General features: G+C 40.7%; 1 protein-coding gene across 1 annotated transcript; it reads left to right on the forward strand.

The window, feature by feature from the left end:
• Positions 1 to 27,685, forward strand: PEX2 (peroxisomal biogenesis factor 2). The gene is made up of 3 exons (XM_089661021.1): positions 1 to 79; positions 13,762 to 13,823; positions 22,832 to 27,685. The coding sequence occupies exon 3, from the start codon at positions 22,840 to 22,842 to the stop codon at positions 23,758 to 23,760; it is 921 nt and encodes a 306-aa protein (XP_089517147.1). The 5' UTR covers positions 1 to 79; positions 13,762 to 13,823; positions 22,832 to 22,839; the 3' UTR covers positions 23,761 to 27,685.

Consider the following 27,685-nt stretch of genomic DNA (forward strand, 5'->3'; position numbering starts at 1 on the left):
TCTGATTACAGCTTGTCTGAGTCAAGGTATGGTGGACTTCCTTGTTGGTTGAGTGTTGTTCCTGTTGGTGTTCCCTTTGGTATGTATACATACGTGTTGTGTCCAGTGTGTGTCTTGTCTGGTGGAAGGAGAATCCTACAGCTGTACACCCGATGTATCCTATATGAAGCACAGCTCTGACCTATGAGGGCTTTACATCTTCACAATAATCCTCTATCCATGTACTGTTCTTTACTCGGGATCTTTTTTTGTTCTTTTAAAGGGAAAGCATTTTTTATTTTTATAGATGAGTACATTTTTGATCATTTTTTTCTCTCTGAAGCTTGTGTACACCAGATGCAGTCAGGTGTGTTTGTTTTAGCCCCTTGCCTACCCGGGACTATACCCCCTTCCTGCCCAGGCCAATTTTCAGCTTTCAGTGCTGTTTATTTATTGATTTATTACAGCCACTTATATAGCGCCGTCAATTTACGCAGCACTTTACATATATATTGTACATTCACATCAGTCCCTGACCCTCAAGGGGTGTACAATCTAAGGTCCCTAACCTGTTGCACATTGAATGACAATTGTGCGGTCATGCAACATTGTACCCATATGAAATTTTTATCAATTTTTTTTCAAAAAGCTCTCTTTTGGTGGTATTTAATTGCCGCTGGGTGTTTTATTTTTTGCACGCTGTAAACAAAAAAAGAGCAAACATTATGAAAAAAAAAGTTTTTTTTTGTTTCAATTATAAAATTTTGCAAACAGGTAATTTATCTCCTTCACTGATTTGCATTGCTGAGGCTGCACTGATAGGTGGCACTGATGAGGTGGCATGGATAGGCGGCACTGGTAGGTGGCACTGATGAGGTGGCATGGATAGGCAGCACCGATGGGCACTGGTAGGTGGCACTGATGAGGTGGCATGGATAGGCAGCACTGATGGGCACTGGCAGGTGGCATGGATAGGCAGCACTGATGGGCACTGGTAGGTGGCATTGATGAGGTGGCATGGATAGGCAGCACTGATGGGCACTGATAGGTGGCATGGATAGGCAGCACTGATGGGCACTGGTAGGTGGCACTGATGAGGTGGCATGGATAGGCAGCACTGATGGGCACTGGGAGGTGGCACAGATAGGCAGCACTGATGAGCTGGCACTGATATGTAGCAATGATGGGCAGCACTGCTGGGTGGCACTGATCATCAGTGCCCTAATGACCGGTGCAAATCCGTCCTCTAACAATTTCTGGTTATCGGCAGTACATTACAGCGTGAGGAAAGTGCAGCTGATAACCGGCAACTGCATTTACCGGTCATCTGCTGTGTCGTTGGACACGGCTGATCACGTGGTAAAAGGCCGCTGTGATTGGCCTTTTACCACATCACGTGATCAGCTGTGTCTGTAGGACACAGCAATCATGGAGATCGAAAGGCGCGTGGGATGGTGCGTTCTGGGAGGACATCATATGACGCCCTCCCAGAACAGGGCGGCCGCGGTGAAGCCGTCATTCGGCTATCTGTGGTCAGCAAATGGTTAACGCATAGACAAGAAACTTGAATATATTCCACCGAAACTAGTTTACACCACTGCAGTGCTTTCATCTGCGTTTAACCACTTCAGTACTGGGCATGATAACCCCCTTCCTGCCCAGGACACATTTCAGCTTTCAGTGCTGTCGCACTTTGACAATTGCACAGTCATGCAACATTGTGCCCAAGTTAAATATTTCTTATTTTTTTCACACAAATAGAGATTTTATTTGATAGTATTTAATCACCACTGGGGTTTTTGTTTGCTAAATAAACAAAAAAAGACCAAACATTTTGAAGAAAAAAAAACAAGTTTTTCTTCATTTTGGTTATAAAAGTTTGCCAATAAATAATCTTTCTTCATAAATTTAGGCAAACATGTATTCCGCTACATTTCTTTGGTGAAAAAACCCGAAATCAGTGTTTATTATTTAGTCTGTAGGAGAGTATAGAGTTCACAAACTATGGTATATACCTGAATATTGACCAATCCTGATGTACTGACGTCCTATCTCTTTTCTTGAGGCCCAAAAATGTCAGAACAGTACAGATGTCCCACAAATGACCCCTTTTTGTGTATTACGTCCAAGGTATTTAGTAAGAGGCAAGGTAAGTTTTTTGAAGTTGTAATATTTTGTCATAATTTTTTAGAAAATAAAGAAAAAAAAACATTTGTCACATTTTTTTTTTTTTTTTTTTACATACTGTCACCAGTCCAGTCCAGCATCATCATATAACTGGTGTGACGGTGATCAGGGACACTGACTGGTGACAGTACGAAAAAAAGTAACCATTTTTAAATCTTTTTTTTTTTTTTATTACATTTTTTTTCTTTTAACACACTGTGACCAGAGCAATACATTGTTAGCATAGTATCATTGTATTGCTCTGGGGAAGTGATCAGGATTTTTTTTTTATATGTGTTTTTTTATTGCAGGAACCGTACTTGTATAGCACCGTCAATTTATGCAGCGCTCTATATATATATATATATATATATATTGTACATTCACATCAAACCCTAACCGTCAAGGGGCGTACAATCTAAGGTCCCTAACTCACATTCATACATACACATAGTAGGGACAATATACCTACCATCATGTCTTTGGAGTGTGGGAGGAAACTGGAGTACCCGGAGGAACCCCACACAGGCACAGTGAGAACATGCAAACACCAGGCAGGTTGTGTTGTGGTTGGGATTTGAACCGACAACCTTAGTACTGAAAGGTGGAAGTGCTAACCATGTAGCCACTGTGCTGCCCACATACACATGATTGCTTATAGCAGTGAACTTCACTGTTATAAGGAAGCATTTTTACTGAATTAAATACCTTCATTTATTATGTATTTATATAATTAGCTGGAACTGGCCCTGTCTGTACCATATGATCAGTGTAACCAATCACAGCTTTCAGCACAATTACACACAGCAAATGGCATGAAAGGAAGCCATTCATTGCTTGCAATTGTCATGTGATCCGGTGTGGTTGGTCTAGGGACAGTACAGTGATCTGTCATCGGCTGTGTCCAGTGGACACAGCCGCAAGGAGCATTCCATGAGGACGTCATATGACTTCTACCCGGAATGATGAAAATCCTTCCTGGCTGTCTTATAGCCCAGACAGGAAGTGGTTGAAAAAAAGTACAGAATACTGCATTTTTCTTCAATAGAATGCACTGCAATGCATGTAAATGTACATGCTCAAGTGCAGGTCAATGCAACTTAGTAAAGGAAATACATTGAAATTCAAAAAGCACAATTTAAAAGCACACAAAGGTGCATGTGAAGCTCACAGTGAAAGCAGACATTGTGGTGTAAATGAGCCCCAAGATCTCATTCACACCAGATATAGTGGTTCTTTCACTAACACAGGTGTCAGTGTTGAGGAGGACAAGGCTGGAGGTCACTCTGTCATGCTGATTGAGTTAGAATAACAGACTGGAGGCTTTACAAGGACGGCGGCATTGTTCTTCCTCTGTTAACCATAGTTACCTGCTAAAAAAATACATGCAGTCAGCATTGCTTTGCACAAAAAGGGATTCACAGGTAAGAATATTGCTGCTACTAAGACTGCAACTTAATCCACTATTTATCAGATCATCAAGAACTTCAAGGAGAGAGGTTCAATTATTCTGAAGAAGGCTTCTGGGCGCCCAAGAAAGTCCAGCAAGCGTCAGGACCGGCTCCTAAAGTTGATTCAGCTGCGGGATCGGGGCACCACCAGTGCAGAGCTTGCTCAGGAATGGCAGCAGGCAGGTGTGAGTGCGTCTGCACGCACAGTGAGGCGAAGACATTTGGAGGATGGTATGGTGTCAAGAAGGGCAGCAAAGAAGCCACTTCTCTCCAGGGAAAACATCAGGGACAGACTGATATTCTTGTAAAAAACCTTGTCTAGAGAAAAAAAGGTGAGCGCTACCATCAGTCCTGTGTCATGCCAACGGCAAAGCATCCTGGGACCATTCATGTGTGGGGTTGTTTCTCAGCCAAGGTAGTGGGCTTACTCACAATTTTGCCTAAGAACACAGCAATGAATAAAGAATGGTAGAAAAACTTCCTCTGAGAGCAACTTCTCCCAACCATCAAAGAATAGTTTGGTAAAGAACAATGCCAGCATGATGGAGCACCCTGCCATAGGGCAAAAGTGATAACTAAGTGGTTTGGGGAACAAAACATCAACATTTTAGGTCCATGGTGAGAAAACTCCCCAGACCTTAATCCCAATGAGAACTTAAGGTCGATCCTCAAAAGGCAGGTGAACAAAACCCCCCACAAATTCTGACAAACTCCAAGCATTGATTATGCAAGAATGGGCTGCCATCAGTCAGGATGTGGCCCAGAAGTTGATTGACAGCATGCCAGGGTGAATTGCAGAGGTCTTGATAAAGAAGGATCAATGCTGCAAATATTGACTTTTTGCATAAACTTAATGTAATTGTCAATAAAAGCCTTTGACACTTATGAAATGCTTGTAATTATACTTCAGTATAGTAACGTCTGACAACAAGATCTAAAAACACTGCAGTAGCAGACTTTGTGAAAATTAATATCTGTATCATTCTCAAAACTTTTGGCCAGGACTAAACTGAACAAAGAGTTCAGGTAGGTTCTCAATCAGATTTGGTAAATCTAAAGTTTGGTGTGCAAAAATTGTACCGACAGATTGTATTGTGTTTAATGACCCTCAGGCCTCATGTACACTGCTGCTCTTAAATGTGAGCTTTTGGCTTTTTTTTGGCAAAACCCCTAAACTCCACTCAATAAAAGCCTATTGTACACATAATAGGCTTTTACCAGAGTTTAGGAGCAGGAGAGTTTAGGGGCAGTTAAACGTTTCTCTCCTGAACGCGATTCTTCTGCATTCAGGAGAGGAACGTTTTGACCAAAACGCTAAATGTGGCAAAACGTGTCTAAACACTAGCCTCGTTTAGCACTTGGGTGTTTATTCTTGTCAGTTGTAAATACTGTGGCCAATCAAATGAATAGACCTCCAAGCGCTAAACACAGGTAAACACGGCTAAATGCAGTACCTCGTTTACATGCAGTTTTGCCGCTGCCAGGAGAGCTAATCGTCTAGGGGAGTTCATGTGTACAGGAGGTCTTAGATCTGCCACAATGTAATATAGGGACCTACCTACACCATCCAGTCTGGCAGGCCCTTGCACTACATGCTTGTTGGTAAGTCTATAAGAGATTGTAAAGTCAGAATGTAATGTGTACAGTGATTTTTGGCTGATTTGTGGAGGGTATCCCAGGTATTAGAAGATTGTTTTCTGGCAATTTTATCCTTGTAGATGCCCTATACCCTGATGCCATTTTTATTAACTGCACAATAAAATTTCAGTTTTGGGAGGTTGGATTTAGTGTTTGACATTGTAATTTTATGGGAGTTTGTCCCATGGGTACTAAGATTGCTGTGCTAAAGTGCAGGCTGAGATGATGTAGAAATTATATTTCCTGATATTCATGATGCCACTGCTGAGTTATCAGCTGTGGAAATTAAAGACTTTGGCACCTTTACTTTACATCTCATTTCTAACAGACAGACTGATCCTCCAGGGTGGACCATTGAGAATGGCATACTCATATTTCATTTTAATTTTCACCCACAGCTCATAGTTCAGTTTTGGTGAGATGACTTACCTTCCTCTGTGAGGTTGTTTTCAACTTTAGTACTTGGATTCTCACCCATTACTGCTGAGCCGAAGAAGTCTCACACCACATGCTGCATTTCTGTTCCATAGTGTCTTATAAAGGATCCCCACCATAAGAGAAACATGAAAACTGCCATTACTGATCATGATAATCCGCAGGCTTCAGTGCTTTGGGGTTGGTTTACTAAAAATTGGAGAATGCAAAATCTGATGCAGCTATGCAAACAAACCAATCTGCTTCCAGGTTCTTTTTGTTTGTCAAAACGTAATTGAACAGGTTGACGTTAGAGGCTGATTGGCTACCATTCACAGCTGCACCAGATGTTGCTCTCTCCAGGTTTACTAAATCTGAACTGACTGTGGCAAGACAACCTGAGAAGCTTCCAAGAGATGCAGAAGCATTTAGGCTGCTTTCACACTGATCCACTGTGTGACCATGTAATCCTATGGAACTCTTCACACTGATCTGTTGCTGGTCTGTGGTGGTTTTTAAAATCCTGCTTGCTGCATTTTCACCAGAAACACAACTCCCCATTAAAACCAATAGAAAATGCATCAAAAATGCACCTGTGTTGCGTTTTTGGTACAGTTTTTGAGTCACATGTCCTGTAAAAAAACGCACCGAAAAAGCACGTCAAATGCATATGCATTTTTTTGCCAAATTTCTGCTATGGATCAGCGTGAAAGTAGCCTTAAGGGATCCGTTTACCTTTCGGAACATGTTACACCCATATTCAGGGTGTAGCATGTTACGAATGGACTGGCCCCTGCACCCTCCCCCCCAATCCCCAACCAATGTGACAGCTAGCAGGGGATCTGCCCCCCCCCCCCTCCCTCCTGCTAACTGTCTCAAAAATAGTGCAGCCGTATAGGGCTCCGCCCACCCTGCCACGTTATTTGTTCACAGACTACTTGTAGTTCTCAATGAATACTTCATTGATTCTTCTTGTCAGTATATCTGTTTGCCACATACATTTTCTGTAAGGACAAGTAGACATACTGACAGGTCTGCAGGAGATCTGCATGGCACCAGCAATCTGCTGATAGTTTATTTTGTAAAAAGCTGAACTTGCACCATGACCAGGCTATATGTTTATTTCCCTCATGACCAGCGCATTTCTTCTTTTCTAAAACATTATGGCAAAAAAATATTAGATCACCTTAGGGTGTTTACTTTCCATACAGGGGTCATTGTAGGGGTGTTTGCACTGTCCTGGCATTTTTCTTTGATATGTTTTGTATTAGAAAGTAGGAGGAAATCTTTTTTTTCAACATTTTTTTTTTCCTTTATATAATAAAAAATAAAAACACAGTGATTATTAAATACCACCAAAAGAAAGCTCTATCTGTTTTTTTTAATGATATAAAATGTTTTTGTGTACAGTGTTGCATGGCTGTGCAATTGTCATCCAAACTATCATAGCAATGAAAATTGAAAAATGGCCTCATAATAAAGGAATTACAAGCTGGCACTGAAGTGATTAAAGCTTCTGTCCAGGAATAAAATGAATTTCATCATGTGTGCAGTTAATACTTGACCTTTCCTGTGTCCTCAGCTGAAAGATTTTTATCTTCGGTCTGATATCTTCTGATACGTTCAGAGGCTTTAACTGCAGAATTTCCTATTCAGGGGACCAGATACCTGTGCCTCCTGTATGTATAACATTGGGCAGGTCCCCTCAATGACCTCATGTAGTTTTTCTACCGATTGAATTGACATATGCACATCAGCACAATGTACACTTTGGCCAGGGTTAATAAGTTTGGAAATAATCTGCCTGCTTGTTTGCCCAGCCCTTTGTGTTAACGCCAGCTTCCCCCACTACCAAGCTCATGTGACTCTGTCATTGCACTGTGGGCGGTCACAGAGAAGAAATTAAATTTCTGGTACCACCCAAAGCTAGAACCTTCTTCCCTCTGAAACGTGGGACATGCTGTTTTAACATCCGTTTCTAGAACTGGGGAGAAATGACGGTAGGTAGCCAGACATTACTGAAAGGATAGAGCAGGAGTCTCCAAACTTTCTAAAGAAATGGCCATTTTACTGTCCTTCATACTTTAGGGGGCTGGCTGTGTCCAGTGGGAGTAAACAATGCTCAATCCTTGGTATTAGGGGGAGAAATAGTTAGTGCCAGTGGGAGGAATAGTGCCAAATTTTTGTTGTCAGTGAAAGGATTTATACCCCATCACTGGTGTTAATGGAAGGAATTATGCCCCGTTCTTGGTGTCAGTGGCAGGAGTAATGCCTCAAGGACCAGGTAAAGGCAAGCAATGGGCCACAGTTTGGAGACCACTGGAAATAGAAGAACAATATTCATGTTATAGCTGCTAAGATATACATTTTCTCAAGAGATCTAGTGAGTAAAAAGATAATATTTTTTGGGGGGGGGTTTGTTATTGTACCTTGGTAAAGGAAGTTATTCACAATGATTTCTTGGTATTCTTGGACATCTGCTATAAAGAAACTGTACTGAGGAAAACAGCCAAACTGCATAGAGCGAACCTTTAACCATTAAAATAACTTTTTTCACTTGTTTCCTCTTCCCTCCCTCAAACTCATTATTGGAACATGTCATAATTTTTGGAAACGTTCAGTACCTTTTTTTGGTACTGGTGCTGCAAAGCAATACCCCTAGGCAAAAATAACGTCCATTTCACATATCCCATGAGGCAGTGTTTTGCTGAGGGACACATGCCCCACATTAGATCCCACACATGTGCAGAAAACGCTGGTCTCTGCCAGGTATTTGGGAACTGCCAGAGATCTGCAGAGGATTCTCATGCTTGTGCATACATGACACAGATCTCTACATGGTCCCAGATAACTGAAACCAGCAGCATGTGTGGGAATCTTACATAAATGCTGTAGGTCTATGCCAGATCCCAAATACCTGGCAGAAACCTGTAGCACATCTTTGCATGTGCAGTGAGAAAGATACGTGGCTGACTTTAAAGTACTACTAAACCCACAACAGTAAAATCAGTCTGTATATGCAGTAAAGCATGCTTGTTATATTCACTGTGGAACCTAAGGGGTTAGTCCTCCGCATTGTGTAAAAAAGGCTGTTTGATCTTGTCTTCTCCAATTATCACTTCTTCTACTGTCCCCAATCAATCTGCTGATAGTACAGAGCTCTAGGAGTCACTCTGCACATGCGCAGTTTAGTGTGTATTGGTTGAGAGGTTTTTTTTTGGGGGGGGGAGGGTGTATGTGAGCAGCACAGGGCAAATTAGCACTGTCCAGACAGAGGGTCAGGGGTTATGTAGCCTCATAGGAAAGTCAGAGGAGAATAAAATCTCCCGCTACAAGGTTTAACTAATGCTCAGCTGGACACTGATAGAAGTCACAAGACTGATATGTACTTATGATGAGAAAAGGTATTTATCAGTTTATATTTACTACAATAGTTGCATTGCCGTGTACTGTGGGAGACCAGATATAGTGAATGCAGGGTCATGGGTTTAGTAACACTTTAAGCTTGGGAAGCTACCATCAGCAACCTTTTAAGTGCTGCTGTCATAGATAAATGCTGGGCCAATCTGACAGGTATGACACTATCGCCTAAGATTACCCTTTGGTGCTAAGCCCTTCATACACATTACTTTTGACCTATTACTGTTATGAGCAGCCTCCGCTTTAGAGTAGTAATGTGAAGGAGGTCAGAAGATGTGGGCAAGCTTTGGCACTATTGGAAAGTTGCTTTTGTTGGATTCATGTGGTGTGGCTAGTTGGGAATTTTCCAGGAGCAATTTAGGAAGGTCCCAGCTGTTTGGTTATAACTATTTACCGTAGGAAATGGTGATACATGCAATCACAGTGCTTTAGGCAAAAGGAGTTTATACAGTTAGGTCAATATATATTTGGACACAGGCACAATTTTAGTTTTTTTTCAGGTATTTACCAAAACATATTCAATATATAGTTACAGTGGATATACAAAGTCTACACACCCCTTTTAAAATATCTGGTTTCTGTGATGTCAAAAAAAGATACAAAGATAAAGCATTTCAGAATTTTTTCCACCTTTAATGTAATCTATAAACTGTACAGCTCAGTTGAACAACAAACTGAAATTTTTTAGGTGGAGGGAAGTGAAAATAAAAAAACTAAAATAATATGGTGTGCACACCCTTAAACTAATACTTTGTTGAAGCGCCTTTTGATTTGATTCCAGCACTCAGTCTTTTTGGATATGAGTCTATCAGCATGGCACATCTTGACAATATTTGCCCACTCTTCCTTGCATAAACACTCCAAATCTGGCAGATTGCGAGGGCATCTCCTGTGCACAGCCCTCTTCAGAGCACATCACAGATTTTCAATCGGATTCATGTCTGGGCTCTGGCTGGGCCATTCCAAAACTTTAATCTTCTTCTGGTGAAGCCATTCCTCTGTTGATTTGGATGTATGCTTTGGGTCGTTGTCATGCTGAAAGATGAAGTTCCTCTTCATGTTCAGCTTTCTAGCAGAAGCCTGAAGGTTTTGTGCCAATACTGACTGGTATTTGGAACGGTTCATAATTCCCTCTACCTTGACTAAGGGCCCAGTTCCAGCTGAAGAAAAACAGCCCCAAAGCATGATGCTGCCACCACCATGCTTCAGTGTGGGTATGGTGTTCTTTTGATGATGTGCAGTGTTGTGTTTTTTTTTGCCAAGCGTATCGTTTGGAATTATGGCTAAAAAGTTCAACCTTGGTTTCATCAGACCATAACAGATTTTCCCATGTGTTTTTGCAAATTTGTGTTTGCAGCCAGGCTTGGATGTTTTTTTTCGTAAGAAAAGGCTTCTGTCTTACCACTCTACCCCTTAGCCCAGTCATATGAAGAATATGGGAGATTGTTGTCACATGTACCACACAGCCAGTAGTTGCCAAATATTCCTGCAGCTCCTTTAATGTTGCTGTAGGCCTTTTGGCAGCCTCCCAGACCGTTTTTTTATGTAATCAACTCCTAGACCAGTATCAATCTGTAATCAACTCCTACATGTTATGCTTTTTAACCCAACATTAAAGTTGATATCGATGTTATCTGTTTCTGGGCTTGAGACATTATTCCACAGGGTTGGGTGCGCTACTTTTATATGTTGTTTTGGGCTTTTGTTTCATTGTTGTGAGATGAATTGTTGGAGCTGTCCATACTGTGGTTATCTACATTTCCCTGGAACCTCATTGTGCTTGGTATTTGCACATTTTTTAAGTATCCTGCCATGGATTGGTACTAGAAAAGGAAAATTATGGCTAAGTATGATACAATTTTCTGCTTTCCTGGTGCTAACAAAGCAGGATACATGTGGTAGACCAGTAACTAACTACCAGGGGGTAGTTGAGCTCAAGCAAACTCTGTTTCATAAAGTAATAAAAGCAGGAAGCTCCATCTTTCCTGCCAAAGTCAGCCATAGTGAGGTATGGTCTGTTGTGTGAGCATCAACACTGCACTGCACTGGTCCTGTGGGCAGACGTAGGCGAAGCTACTACTGTATGTATGCTGCTATGTTGGTGCCAGGAAACAGTTATATCATACTTAACCATAATTATGCTTTCCTGCTTCCAATCTATGGCATCATACTTGAGCACATATACAATACCAAGTCGGTGCCAGGAAAGTGCATTAAAGTGATACTAAAGAATATTTTTTTTTTTTTGTAAAATAAAACCTGTTATACTTACCTACTTGGTGCAATAATAATGCACAGAAAGGTCCCTTACCTCCTCTTCTGGCAGTCCCCTTCTCCGTCCTCCAGGTACCTCCTTAGCATGCCGGGTGCATCCATAGACACACAGCACTGGTAAGCTACGCCCCACTCCCTCCTCACAGGCATTTGACTGACAGCCTATGGCTCCCACCATCCTCAGTTTCTTCAGTGAAAGGAGGAGGAGAAGTGCTGCAGCCGAGAGCGCTGGTGTAGTGACAGGAGCCAAGTAACTGTTTAGTGATGACAGGAGCTAGAACAGGTAGTGGAGTGTTCTTTTCACGTTAATGCAGAGAATTCTTTAAGGTTTTGACTTTAGAACCACTTTAAGAAATCAAGACTTGGATGATTTTAGCTGTATCTTGGACCCTGAATTGTCTGAGTTGTAATTACCACCTGTAAGGTCATTCAAATAATAAACACAAGTTGATATGTACTATGTTTTCAACACCACGTGAACGCAGTATTTTTTTGTCAGAAGCCCCCTCACCATGATCTTGAACAGCAGAAGGCTGAAGTTACAGTTGGTGTGAAGTCTGCAACCTGTGAAATGTATTAGCAGGAAATGAATTACTGTTTGCATAGTGAGCATTGCATGCTGATCTAAACTACATGCACATGGGCTGCCAGGCTGGGGGCAGAGACTGGGCATTGCTGTATTGCCTAAAGTTTTTTTTTTTGTCATAATACATTATCTGAATCAAGATATAAAAAAAAAAACCTAGTAAAACACCCCACCCTCCAGCTCTCCCTAAATACTTCTCTAAGCCCGCTCTCTCTTTCTCTCTCTCAGGCCCAAACACAGCAGCCAGTAGTCATTGGCTATTGCTGCTGTCAATGAAATCCTGTGAGGAGGGAGCAAAGGACAGGGCTGAGCCATGCTGTGTGTGTCAATGGACACACATGACCCGGCTTGGGAGTGCGCCTGTACGACAATTGTTTTCTAGCAGTAACCTGCATTCATCCAGTGCAGTAAAACACAGGTCACCGCAGTATGTGTGAACAGGACCTTAATGTGCTGTAGATCTGCACCAGGTGTACGTAGGATAACATTCATTTTCTGCTAGATTTTCCCATAATGTGTCATTGTTGGGGAACACTGGAGACGGCAGGAACTGTGTTGACATAGGAATCACACTGTCTCCGCTACTGTGCGGCACTAATTGAAGAGTTTAATGTGTGACATCAATTTGATTGCCCTTGTAGCAAAGCTCTAATTATATCAGTCACATGATATGCAAATCTGAAGAAAAATTTGGTTGCGTTTCTATAGATAAAGGCTAATGCTAGTCAAACACAAGAAGATTATTTGTGGATTTTGACAAAAGAGTAAATTCCCTAAAAAAATAAAAAAAATACCAGAAAAATAGGATAAAACTTGTCACTGATCTGCGAGTAATAACAGACATGGATCACCATGTATCACCATCATGCAGAGACTCTGTGCAGTCTTTTATGAGTTAGTGCCCCTAGTAACAGTATACAGAATGTCAAAACATGTAAACCCTGCACTAGACCTGTAGACACCAGACAGTTCAAAATTCGCTTTATCCTTCTAACCCAAAAACAAATAATATTTGTCAGCAATGAAAAGTTTCATGGTACTACACTTATCCTTTAAGGGTGATGCCTGCAGTGGTACAATATTAATGAGGTAATCCTGAGAAAGGGTCTGTTCACACCAGGGCAGCTGGGTAAATTATCATGGCTCTTAGGTGTTCAGTTGACACCACTGTAAAAATTAGGACATGCATTACTTTTTTCACTGCAGTGTATTGTGACACACTACATCCTCATACCAATGATCTGATATGAATAAAATTAATCGAATGTCACTTGTGCCATTTCAGTAAAGTTAAAAAAAAATAAAAAAAGTTAGCGCAATGAGCTGTAATCTGCACATTGACACTACTTATTTCTGAGCGCATAGTAGCAGTCGCGATAGGACGCAGCTGCTGGTGTGACTGAGTCCTTAGGAAGTTATCAATTCAGGCCACATAACTATATTGATAACAGAAGTCGCCCGGGTTAATGTTCTGAGCTACTGCCCTTCTGTATAGTAACCACAAGGGATCACACACTTAGCACTGCCACCATTTAGTGAAAGCCTTGTCTTTTTTCAATGAATTTAAGGCATTCAGTGATTGGACAAGGTGAAGAGGTAGGGCGGTGATGTTACCATCTCCATCTGCTCCAATCAGAGAACTCCTTGTATTCATTGAAAAAATATAAGGCTTTCTGTGCATGGGGACAATGGATGGGTGCCATATATAAATGTTGCAACATTGTTGGAAATGACTAGCACCAGATATTTAAAAGGATTTTTTTGCCTAGTTTTCACACTCTTCACAATAAGGATGTTTTTTCATATTGAATAATTATTATGTTTCTATTTCAGGTCTGTTATTAAAGGAGTGATTGCCGTGCAGATTCCTTTTTAACCCTGTTATTTTGTTAAAGGTAAGAGATGTTTTCTGTAGTGGTTAAAAAAAAAAAGGAAACCATCGCGGCTAAACATAGCTTTCTAGGTGGTGAATTAGGATGACAGCACTGGGAGCATGCATCTGTAAGGCCCCTTTCACATGAAGGGTCTGATCAGGTCTGCCTGTCAGCTTTTCAGGCGGATCTGATCAGATGGTCCATTTACCCCTATGGACAGGCGGTTGTAAACTGACACCCATCTACCTTTGTTCTGATTCCGTCTTCAAAAAAAAACGGAAAGGGATCCGTCCCTTTCCATCTAGGTGGATCGGATCAAAGGGCAGTAGGGTGTGAATAGACTGCTAGGTCCATTTGCAAACGGCCACCCATAGAACAGAGCGGGCTCTATCTGTGTCTGTTCTGCATAAACTTGAGCGGACACTGACCTGTTATCACATCCCCTGCTGATCAAAACAGAGTTCACCCTAAAGTCAGCCACAGATAGCTGATTAAAGTCCAATTGTAGTGTCAGAAATAGATATTCTGTTAGGCATTGTATGAGTAGCCTCTCTGTTCATAGTCTTAGGGCCTGTTCACACTATAGGAACGCAGTCCAGATACGTTCCAGATGTGTTTTTGCATGTGCGTTTTTGGCGTGCTCCGGTGCGTTTTTGATGCGTTCCAGTGAGTTTTTTTATGCATTCCAGTTCATTTTTTTCTCCTCTCTTTTTCTTCAATTTAAATAGGGATATGTGTATTTTTGGTGCATTCCAGTATGTTTTTGATGCGTTTTACAGCGTTCCAGTACAGTTCTATGCGGAAAAAATGCAGCATGTTCTACTTTTTTTTCCGCATCCAGAACGCACTGGAACTGCAAGCACTGATGTGAACTATGACATTGACAACCATATAACCTGCTTTCTGTGCGTTTTTAGATGCAGAAAAAAAGCAACTGAAATGCATGTAGTGTGAACTGGCCCTTAGGCTAGCCATGCATGCCTAGGTTTCTCTTATTCCGCCTTGTATACTGAACTAGAGAAATCAATTTTTTCCCCCAACCACACTAAACAATGTGGATGGGAGAACCTAAACTACTAGGATGTAGGATGCACTGTTCTGCAGAACATTTTTTGTTTGGCTTCATCGATTTTGAAATCATGTTTTGTCTGACAGCTTGAATTTTGAAGAATATATCAGATGGATTTTGAGCCAGCTGAATTGTATGGCCAACTTGGCTCCACTTTCCTGTAGCAGCAGTTACACAGCATGTATTATTGTGGCTGTGTAGTACAGTAGGCTTTAAAGCTCGCCTAGTATACCTTGTCAGACACACATCTTCTGTTCTTTAGCGATACACATCTCTCTGAAGATCGAGGTGATGAGCGGGACGGCTGTAACTCATCAATGCCAGCATTAAGCACTGCAGTGGGAGGGCATGCATTTCCAGTAAGATAAAGAGCGTTCTTAATAAAGTTCCAAGTTTGAATCAATTACAAAAATCATAAGTCAGTAGAAGACTAAAAAAGACCAGGTGTAAGAGTTTGAGCTTTAAAGAGACATCTTGCATATTCAGGGCAAATTGAGAGTCTGGTCAAAGGGCCCCCCAGACACTTTTATACTCCCTTTACCAGTGACCTGTCATCGCTCCATCATCCTTCAAAGTGGGCGCTGAAATTACTGATGTTGGCTACCCATGCATTGTGACTTACTCCTACATATTCAGAAGTAATGGATATTCTGAAAAATTGAGGGGAAGGAAATAGTGGCAGGGAAGAACTTGCAAAAGAGGGCCCTATGCAGAGTCACTGTCATTTTGCCCTCCAAGGGTAAGGTAACAGTGTCTCCTTTAAATACAACTCCATGGCATGGCAGTCCTAATCTGTCTGCAGAGGTTGCCTTTATTAATTTAAATCTATATTTGAGTAGAATACTGCAAAAACAATGTAATAAGAATACCTGCATATAAGAATATAAAATACCTTTTCTATGTTACCTACTGTATTAGTAGAAGTTTGTTTTTTTTTCTTCCTTCCTCCTGTTCCAGTCCCCATTTCATGTTCGAGGCCCAGAGACTTAAGTAGGTGTTGCTGACTGTCTTGCAAGTGTTGACGTGTCTTCTTTGTATAGATACCCATACATACAGTTGTGGCCAAAATTATTCAACCCCCACTGAAATTGAGTGTTTTGGCCAGTTTGACATTGCTTTTGATCATTCAGTCATCTTGCTTACATTTACATTAAAGAGGCACTTGTAGGTCAGACAAATATAACATAACAGTTATAATGAAATAACCACAAATGTCTTTTCTGTGCTCACAGCATTATCAGTTTTATTCAACCCCCAAGTGACATTCAATCTTAGTACTTAGTACAGCATCCTTTTACAGTTATAACAGCTTTTAAACGTGAAGCATAGCTTGACACAAGTGTCTTGCAGCGATCTACGGGTATCTTCGCCCATTCTTCATGGGCAAAGGCCTCCAGTTCAGTCACATTCTTAGGCTTGCGCACTGCAACTGCTTTCTTTAAGTCCCACCAGAGGTTCTCAATCGGATTTAAGTCTGGTGACTGCGATGGCCACTCCAAAATGTTCCAGCCTTTCCTCTGCAACCATGCTCTAGTGGACTTGGAGGTATGCTTGGGATCATTGTCCTGTTGAAAGGTCCAACGTCTCCCAAGCCTCAGGTGTGTGACGGACTGCATCACGTTTCCATCCAATATCTCCTGGTACTGAAGAGAATTCATGGTACCTTGCACACGCTGAAGCTTCCCTGTACCTGCAGAAGCAAAACAGCCCCAAAGCATGATTGACCCTCCACCATGCTTCACAGTAGGCAAGGTGTTCTTTTCATCATAGGCCTTGTTCTTCCTCCTCCAAACATAGCGTTGATCCATGGGCCCAAACAGTTCTAATTTTGTTTCATCAGTCCACAGAACACTATCCCACAACTTTTGTGGTTTGTCCACATGGCTTTTGGCATACTGCAGTCGACTCTTCTTATTCTTTGGAGACAGCAAGGGGGTACGCCTGGGAGTTCTGGCACGGAGGCCTTCATTACGCAGTGTGCGTCTTATTGTCTGGGCTGAAACTTCTGTACCCACATCTGACAAATCTTTTCTCAGTTCCTCAGCAGTCACACGGGGACTTCTCTCCACTCTACGCTTCAGGTAGCGCACAGCAGTCGAAGTCAGCATCTTCTTTCTGCCACGACCAGGTAGCGTTTCAACAGTGCCCTTTGCCTTGAATTTGCGAATGATGCTTCCTAAGGTGTCTCTTGGTATGTTTAACATCTTTGCAATCTTCTTATAGCCATTGCCCTTCCTGTGAAGAGAAATCACCTCTTCTCTTGTCTTCCTGGACCATTCTCTTGCCTTCACCATGTTTGTAACCACACCAGTAAATGTCTAGAAGGAGCTGAGTATCACAGTCATTTTAAAGCTGCCTAATTGGTGCTTATTATGCTTGATTGCTGCTCGGTGACATCCACAGGTGTTTTCAATACCTGATGGAAAGCACCTGTATGAACCTCTGTTCTTCAGAGTGGTAGTCTTTAAGGGGTTGAATAATTGTGGCAATGAAGAAACCACATAAGAACCATTTACTACTGTATTACATAAACAATTGATGTCATTTTAGTTGCATTTGGGTAGTTACAACGTCCTTGTAGGATTTGATTCTGAATACAATTCCAAATGTACACTATAGTCCCTAAACCCCTTTACAGCATTGGGGGTTGAATAATTTTGGCCACAACTGTAGGTTAGTTATTGTAGCTGATTAGGTTAGTCTTCCAGTATTTATTTATTACAGTTATTTATACAACACCAACAATATTAAACAACACTTTTCTTATATACTGTACATTCACATAAGTCCCTGTCCTCAAGGAGCTTACAATCTAACTCACATTTATACAAATGTATACTAGGGCCAATTTAGACATGAGCTAATTAACCTATAAGCTTGTCTTTGGAGTGTGGGAGGAAACTCACGCAGGCACAGGGGAAACATGCAAACTCCATGGTTGGGATTCAGATCGATCACTCTAGTGTTGCTAGGTTGCCATGCTAACCAATTAGCTACTGTTCTGCCATACAGCCATGTATAGAGCTGAGATGACCACCATACCCACTTATATTTATTAAAATGGAGAGTAACAAATCCTGACCTCTGACAGTTGCATCTGTATGACCTATGCAACCTCTTTTATCATTCTAGAAAATTATAATCGTGTCGTGCTCTACTGACAAATGAATAGGTGATTCCCAAAAACAAATTAGTAACCAAAACAAATTTTGTATCCAAATACAATATCTTTAAAAAATTAAGTGTCCATATTCAATCTGTGACTTCACACTTTCAGGTGATGTAGACAGAACAATTTGTGTTCAATCCACCAGTATTGCGTTGTTATAACAACCAAATGTGCACCTTCACCAGTTGTGCTCTCACCTGGTAGATATGACCAAACCGTTAAGTGAGGTCATATATGGCTTGTGTCCCTTTAAACTGGACTTAGAACTGGATGGGAATGTCACTCTTCAAAGTCAAGGATCCCCTCACTTCCTTAGGACTCTTCCTCCATAGGTGTATATGCCATAAAGAGTAATAAAAACATAGTGCCTTATCTTCTTTTAAAACATTTATTAAAATTCTAGTAGTTCTTTTTCATATGAAGTATGTAAGCACCCAATTGTGAACCGCACTGATATATATTGTTTTGTATTGTATTAAAATCTTTCAATAAAAACATTTGAAATAAAATTCTAGTAGTGCACTCACATGTAACTGTTGTTAAAATCGCTTTAAAATCAATCCACAGTGTGTGTTTGCAATCACTGCTGTGTACTTGCTGTGTTTTGCTTGTCTCCTTAAGCGTCATGACGTCAGGGTTGCCATGCTTCTGTGATTTGGGAGTCACTGACAAGAAGCAAATTCTACAGATTGGAAGGTTTATTTTTTTCTTACTGCTTATTTCTTATGAGTCAGCTAGCTACTTAGAAGATAGCCAGAAAAAGCCATGTGACTAGCATCTTTAAAGAAGGTGTTCAATGGCAGGTACTTCTGTCAACACAGGTTTCCTCTAGGATTCATTGATGACAACCCTACCAGCATCAAAACCTAATCCGTGCATAGTGTGAATATTGACCAGGAAATAAATAGTTAATGTTTGAACATGGATTTTTGGTGTCCAATTAGTTTCTATGTCATTTCTGTGTTTGTTTTTTTTTCTGCTGTCCTTTCTGCAAAACAGCTTAATTGATTTAATCTTTACATTGGTCCACTTTTTCTGATATGCCAGTAAACCTGACAGTTGTGTTAGCCCCCCCCCTTCCCCACCCCAACCAAAATAAAGTCACAGCAATAGAGTTAATCTTATCTCTTTTTCTTTTATATACATCCCTGAACAAAGGTTTTATGACATAAAGGAGAATGTAATCCAGCAAACATTCTATTGCGTAGCATTTTCTTGCAGGGTGCTCACTTAAATTGGTCTAGGGGGAATACAATTCAGCATTCGGCTGTATTGGGATCGCCTCTCCATTTTCTGCATGTGCACAATTTGGCTTCAGTAGTTTGACTCTTCTTTTTGTTCGTGCAGTGACCTCGGGAGAGGGAACCTCGCTTTGTTCTCAGGTTTTGTCTCTGGATCTGGGGTCATTCTTTGTTACAACATGATATTCATGTGACGTCGAGTGAATGTCAATAGGTAGCAGAGAGTGGAGGATTGTATAAATAGTCCTTGAGTTACCCCACCAAACAGTTTTATTCTTTTATCAGATAATCACAGTACAATAGCTAAGCCCACCTGCAGAAGATGGTCTTTTGTTACTTGTTTCTGCTGGGCCCTGCAAGCATGGGGTCAGCTATCTGTGGCTGTTCTGAGCAGGGGATGATAAAATCATGTCACAATTCGGAAGTAAGGCAAATGCAAGTAGGACATTTAAAAACTGTGCACCTGCTGAGCTTTTTAGAAATGATCCCAACTTTTGCTGTTACTCAGATATTTTCCTGGTTGCATTGCCAGCTAGCAGTCCGGGTGTGTTCTGCCATGCAGCTTTTAAAAACCTGTGCTGCGGTATTATTCTAGCATCTTTAGAAGGTATTGGGAAAGGGTTTTCATTTTATTATTGTTTAAAGCGGGGTTTTTTTTATTTAAAAAGCAAATATCTCAAATTATTTTGATTGTTCCATGTATTAATTGGAACCTGTCACAACAATAAAGCTATGGATAGTTGTAATTTTCTTTCATGGTACCAACACACAGCTTTACTTGCTGTATACTAGGCACCCCATGTGCTATAGCCTGTATACAAATCTTGACATTTCTGCCTGGATTGGCACACATCTCCTCATCTGGGTCACATTGTCAGGATGAACAACTGTTTTTGCAATATTGCTTAGCAGTTTGTCTTATTAGTGCAAAAGGGGAATCCTGACTAACCTGTATGTACAGTTTTTCAAATAAAAATGCCATTTTGGAAAGTTTGAACAAGATGAAGGGAGTCGGAACACTCTCGGAAAAGGGGTGATCTGCATACACAATATAATTCAGATATCTTAGCCATAGGAGTTTTTTGATTTACATATAAAAATACAGGCAGGCTCCATTAGGTCAAAAATAGTATGGTGACATCCCCTACTGCTTATAGTAATTTGTTTGAGTCTGTTTGAACATTGAGAAGTTTGTGCAGTTTTACTATATGGCTGAAAGTATCTGAACGCTCCTCCAAGCTATTGATTCAGTTCACCTGCTCAAAGCCAGGTCCCTAAACACATGACTTGGCCTACTTAAACACCATTGGTGTTAATCAGTAAGACAGGTCAATTCCTAGCCTCACAAATGCTTTTTTTGCAAAATGGGTGCATTCATACAGATACACTCCAGAATCCTTTGTAGCCTTCCCAGAAGGGTAGAAGCTATTTTAGTAATTTTAAAAAATCTCTATCTCTACTGTCTTCAGTCCATTGACCTCACAGGTTCTCTGACCCTTCTTCCCATGGTTATAAATGGATCCTAAATGCTGTGGGCCCACATTGCAGAATTGGCTCACAGACAGTGGGTTTAATAATGCTGGGCATCAGTCCAACATTCAAATTGGAAGAAGGCCAGCATTGGATCAGTGCCTAGGTGAGTCTGCGAGAAACAGTTCCAGAGATCAGAGAATTATTGCAGTTGGAGCTGCTGTTTTGATTTTTTAAAAGATTCTGGGGCCTGAAATGAGCTCTGGAATTTTAATTTTGCCCCAACTGCGCTTTTACGACCAAGCAAGAAATGGTTGTAAGTTAAAGGGTAAGATGAAAGCAGTGGGATCATAATTATAAAGCATTGGTTGTGACTTCTACCAAACAATTACGGGTAGTGAATCAAAATACTGTCATTAAAAAAAAAACCATACCAATATGATGTTTAGTGCATGTCAGATTCACTGCTTAATAAATATACCTCTTATATTTAGGCTTAGGCATTGGACTTGACAACACAGGTGAATCCTACTATACACTAACAAGTACATATGAAACCAATTTGTTTTTAACAGGACCTACAGTGCCTTGAAAAAGTATTCATACCCCTTGAAATTTTCCACATTTTGTCATTTTGCAACCAAAAACATAAAATATAAACCATTCCATTGTAGCTCTGGCTGCTTGTTTAGGGTCATTGTTCTGCTGGAAGGTGTACCTCCATCCCAGTGTCAAGTCTTTTGCAGATGCTAACAGGTTTTCTTCTAAGATTACCCTGTATTTGGCTCCGTCTATCTTCCCATCAACTCTGACCAGCTTCCCTGTCCCTGCTGAAGAAAAGCATCCCTACTACATGATGCTGCCACCACCAAGTTTCACGGTGGGGATGGTGTGTTAAGGGTGATGTGCAGTGTTAGTTTTCTGTCTTATATAGCATTGTGCTTGTAGGTCAAAAAGTAAAATTTTGGTCTCATCTGACCAGAGCACCTTCTTCCACATGTTTGCTGTGTTCCCCACATAGCTTCTTGCAAACTGCAACCTAGACTTCTTATGGCTTTCTTTGAACAATGGCTTTCTTCTTGTCACTCTTTTATAAAGGCCAGATTTGTGGAGTGCAAAACTAATAGTTGTCCTGTGGACAGATTCTCCCACCTGAGCTGTGGATCTCTGCAGCTCCTCCAGAGTTACCATGGGCCTCTTGGCTACTTCCCTGATTAATGCTCTCCTTGCCCGGCCTGTCAGTTTAGGTGGACAGCCATGTCTTGGTAGGTTTGCAGGTGTGCCATACTCTTTCCATTTTCTGATGATGGATTGAACAGTGCTCCATGAGATGTTCAAAGCTTGGGATATTTTTTTTTTATAACCTAACCCTGCTTTAAACTTCTCCACAACGTTATCCCTGACCCATCTGGTGTTTTCCTTGGCCTTCAAGATGCTGTTTGTTCACTAATGTTCTCTATCAAACTTCTGAGGGCTTCACAGAATAACTGTATTTTAAATCGTGGATTAAATTACACATGGACACGTGTTTACTAATTAGGAGACTTCTGAAGGCAATTCCAGTAGATTTTAGTTAGGGATATCAGAGTAAAGAGGTCTGACTACAAATGCACGCCACACTTTTCAGATATTTATTTGTAAAAAAATTTTGAAAACCATTTATTATTTCCTTCTACTTCACAATTATGTGCCACTTTGTGGTGGCCTACCACATAAAATCCCCAATAAAATACATTTACGTTTTTGGTTGTAACATGACACAATGTGGAAAATTTCAAGGGGTATGAATACTTTTTAAAGGCACTGTATATTTATTAAATGTACCCTTTGAATCTATTTTTTGAATGGCACTCTCTTTTTTTGGAAAATTGGGTTTAACTGTTAAGTGCAGGTTATGCAAAGACTACCTTTCATGTTCCCTGTATAATGCAGACATAAGCTGAATATTTTTAATAGGATATATCCCTGATAAGAATAGATAGATGTTAGTTTTTGCAAGTCTTTAGTGCTTTGAATTAGAAGCTCTTGTTATTGGTTAGATAAATATTCTGCATGTTAAATAACCAGATTTATTTTCCAGCAGGAGAAATGGCTGTGGCAGAAAACAATATGGAAGACATAAATCCTGTGTTAAGAATAAGTCAACTGGATGCTATTGAATTAAACAAGGCATTGGAGCAATTAATCTGGTCTCAATTTAACAGTTGTTTTCAAGGCTTCAAACCAGGACTTTTGAGTCGCTTTGAACCAGAGATTAAAGCGTTTTTATGGCTGTTCTTATGGAGATATACAGTATACTCCAAAAACGCTACCGTTGGTCAGTCGATTTTGAACATTCAGTACAAAAATGACTTATCTCAAACTAAACATTACAGGCAACTTAATAGACAGCAGAAGGTATGGTTTGCACTTTTTACAGTTGGAGGAAAATGGCTGGAAGAAAGATCCTATGATTTATTCAGTAATCACCCTTTTGGGTCATCTTTTCAAAGAACAAAGTACTTTATTAATGTTGTGTCTGGCCTTCTGAAGATTTGTGGACTGCTTAATTTCTTAGTTTTTTTGCAGCAAGGAAAGTTTGCCACACTGGCTGAACGCCTTTTAGGAATCCGGTCAGTATTCCGCAAGCCTCAAACCATTCGTCAAGTTGGGTTTGAGTACATGAACAGAGAAATTTTGTGGCATGGATTTGCCGAATTTCTGATCTTCCTTTTGCCTCTGATCAACACACAAAAGCTGAAATCAAAGATGTTGTCCTGGTTTAAGCCAGTCAAAGGGCTCCGACTTACTGATCCATCTCTAGCGGTCCTTTGTAAGGAATGCTGTTTATGTGGAGAATGGCCAACTATGCCTCATACCATTGGCTGCAGTCATGTCTTCTGCTACTACTGTGTTAAAAGTAATTACATGGCTGATATGTATTTCACATGCCCTAAGTGTAGCACCCAAGTACACAGTCTGCAGCCCCTTGAGTTCAAAGTTGAAATTTCTGAAGTTCACACTTTGTAAACTTTGCAAAACACACTCACCTTGAACAACTCAGCAGTGATGTCTCATAGTTTTCAAACAGTATGCTCTTTGTATTACAGCAGTGAAAATGTTAGTGTTGAGTTTTCATGCCCTCTTCAAAAGCATTTATGAAGATGAACAGACCCATGAATAGCAAGGAACAGTAGCTGCCGGAGTTTCCAAGAAATAGATGAAGCCACTGGTTGATTCAGCTAACCAGTTTGCACTCCACATCTGAACTGTCATTTTTTTATTGGATTCCCTTCATTGTGACTTGTTAAATTCCTTGTCAAAAACCAGTACTTTTGAGTTGTATTTTATTTTCGAACCTTTAGCTGATTTGTATTTTCTTCTCACTGTAGAAGAAAAACAATATTTTCCACTTACCCTCAGAAAAAGCCCGGTTGGTCATTTTGATCCCTAACCCCAAGCCACGAATCCTAACCTTAGTCTGACTGGTCATGTTCCGCCTGATTGGGTATTTTGAGCCCTCAGGAGAAGCCTGAATAGTCATATTGAGCCCTTGGGTCAATAACTTTAAAATGGTTGTAAACCCTTACATATACCCAGTGAAGAGACTATCCTCAGGTGATACACAGAGATGAAATCCTACTACTAGTATTGTACCTGTTTATTTGCAGTCTTCTTTTCTCCACATTTGTACAAAGTGTTGCTTTTATAAACTTGTCTGAGAGTTCAGAAAAAAGGGGGCAGAGAGACGAAATTGCACTCTGCAGAGCTCACTGAGGACAGCTCTAAGAGCTGATTGGTGGGAGAACCCCCCCCCCCCCCCCCTCCACACAGCTCAGAGAAAAGGCTGTCAAGCTGCTAGAGGTCCCTCCCCTGTCACCATTTTTGTCTTGGTGTCAGGAAAACATGTCAGAAGTGATTCATGCTGAGAGCAGAGGAATAAGGCAGCAGACAGAAATTACACTTAGTACTCTTAATTGAGACAAGCACAATAGAGGGATGTGCTTTGTTCATATTTCATGTCTGAGGTTTACAGCCACTTTAATAAAGCTGAGGGCTGTTTGATATTTGAGCCCTTTTCTGAAATGTAAATTTAAACTAGTGTCTTACCACTACCTCATCAAAATTGCATCAAGTGCGCTAAAAAACTTCTGATATCCAGACCATGCAAAGCATGCAATTCACAGCACAGCCCCACACTCACAATTTAAAGTATAACTAAATGCTTTTTTCTTTAAGTTTTGGATTGAATGGAGAGGGATTATAACACCTGTCAGTTTTATTGCTGTCTGTGCCCCCCCCCCCTTGGGAAGATTTACCCTCTCTGTTTGTCTTGTTTATCATTCTCACTGAGAATGAAAATAAAAAGAGATCCTAAATCACCAGAACAGGAATAGAGGGGAAATCTTCCATATGGACACTGGTTCTGATGGCAACCAAGGATTCCTTCACTTTTACTCGCTTTACTATTAAGTAAGTAGTTAAGGTGCCTCAGTTGTGTTGTGAGTAGAGGTGGGATTATGACTTGGAACTGTGTCAAGATTTGCATACTGTGTGCTTTCTGAATTTCGGGGTCCTGGAGAACAATAGGGTAGATTTTTGGATAAGGCAATGGTGTATTTGTTGTGCCTTCTGTTACCTGGTTAACCTGTGTGACCTCCACTCATAGATGCATAGCCATACCAATTTTTATATTTGTTTTACTCCTATAAATCTGTTTATGGAACTTTATAGGAATACATTAACCCCTGTCAGGTACATACAGTAAATAGTGTGGACAATTTAGCTGGAAGCTTTTTGACTTCTTGGCGCTAAGCGTACGCAAATATGCAGACTCTCGGTGGCTAAGTCTTGGTGCTGAGGGGCCGCATATTTGCATACCAAATGTAAAAAAGAATATGTGCCGAGAGCATGCTCCCTACGCGCTTCCTGCTCATGGAAAGGTCCCAAATGTTGCTTGTGGTCGGGAGCTTTCCAATCGTGACCGCTGTGACAACCAGTCACTGTGGTCACATAACCCTATTCCGTGCCCCTTACAGGGCTGTCAGGTGCCAGCGCTAAGGGGTTAAACAGTCAGAATTTATTTCATGGAAGGAGACGCCATTAGAGCATAAACATTATGTGCCACCATGCTAAATACTCCTAAAACTGCCATATCTTTTCTGCTGTCTGTAAACCTGGTGGGCAAATTCTTCAAAAGAAGAGTAATAAAGACTCAGCAAGGGTTCATATCCTAACTTAGTCTAATAAAACTAGAAATGGTAGAGTAGTTTACTGTTGGACATATACAACAACACATCACTGCAACAAAAATACAGTAACATAAACTTGCCTCTACAAACTTCTTCCACCCAAAATATGACTTGAAGGATCCAATGTGCTTTCTTCATAATATGGGTCTTTGGTGTGGCTGAAGGCTCTAAAGCCCCAGAGACAGACAGATCCGTCTTATATTGCTGGACTAGTGACATTACTGAATATTTAGCTATACTGGACTGCGTACAATTGTGCAAAGAGGACAGATGTACTGGAATTCTTATCAGTCTTCCAGACATCAGTACTAGTTCTAGTGAATCCTTAATTTTTGTCATCAATACCTCCATGCAGCTTTGTTTTGGTGATCATCCTGGTTTAAGAAGGGATTGATTTTGTAAAGACAGGATAAACACAGATTAGGAGTTAAAGCTAGAAGTTAATTTTAGGAGTTGGTTTTTAGGGGGCTAATGATTAATTTATGTTTATGGTTAGTCCATCTGAAACCATTTCCTTACTCTTAAAAAGAGATTGTTCCTCACTTTTCCAACCTATGATAACGGATCACAAATGAGGATAATGTGGGTGACCAGGACAGAAAGGTACAGATGTCAATAAAAAGAAAAACCGCAGTCACAGTCATTCTAACCTTTTTCTGCTATGTCCCCCTTGGAGAGATTTACGATCACTTTCTGCCCTTGTGGCTCCATGTTACCAGGACAAGCCGTGAAAGGGAATCTCTCCAGCTGGGACATAGACGGCAATAAAAACTGGATAGAAATTCCTACTGTTCTCTGCTATATCTAAAATAAAAAAAATATTTTGGTTGGACTGTACATATTGAGGGTTAAGTGTAAGTGTGAGGGTAAGGCTATGGTAAAGTTCAGGGTCAGATCAAGGGTTACATTTTAGGGTTAGGTTAAAGTTAAAAGATATCTAAAACCAACATTGTTTTATTAGCTTTGGATAGAATGAGGAACTGTTGCAACGCTGGCCAGGTTTTTATTGTTATGTGAAAGATGAGTGTGAGAGGTTCTGAATTCCAAATTTGACCTGATCTCACAGTGGGGAATGGAAATATATCAAGTAGAGTGCAGTGGCTCTAGTTAGGCAGCTGTAATACCCAAAGGGTCTCTAAGAGGTGTTTGGATGTAATCCACAGAGTATAGGAGCAAAGAAAGGCTAAGGCAGTACGGGGCCCTAGGAAAAGTAGCAGCTTTGGCCCCCATCCTTTTGACTGACATTTATAAGGATTGCAATAGGCTCTGAAAAATTGCCCCGTTTGTGTTGTCTGTGCTGGTGTTGTCAGCCCTATAAGACACCAACAAGGTTGTAGCTGGGCCCCTAAGCAGCAACCAAACCTGAGGATCAAGCCTAGGTTGCCTTGTGGATGGTTCAGTTCTTTATAGGAGAAAAGCAGCAACACCCCAAATATGGTTATTTCATTCAGACAAACTTCAAAAGACAATCCCATGCATTTCAGGGTGTGTGAAGGATCCTTTTAATTAAGGTTAAAAGAATATACTAAATGCAGATTTGTGGTGTTCTTAAAAACTCACTTTAAGCTAGCTTGTATGTTTTCCTTATTTATTAATTATAGTAAAATTACCTGATTATGTGTCAGTGTATACTTCTGAATATTAATTTGATTATTAATGTTGTTTTTCGCAAATACTGGTAATTAAAATACATAATTAAACTA

The sequence above is a fragment of the Staurois parvus genome, unplaced genomic scaffold (assembly GCF_062004578.1).
Source record: "Staurois parvus isolate SC_StPar_1 unplaced genomic scaffold, SC_StPar_1.0 ptg001302l, whole genome shotgun sequence".
Lineage (NCBI taxonomy): Eukaryota > Metazoa > Chordata > Amphibia > Anura > Ranidae > Staurois > Staurois parvus.

Bases quoted from the DNA above. Each gene is read 5' to 3' on its own strand.
- PEX2 (XM_089661021.1), top strand. From the start codon at position 22,840: ATGGCTGTGGCAGAAAACAATATGGAAGACATAAATCCTGTGTTAAGA.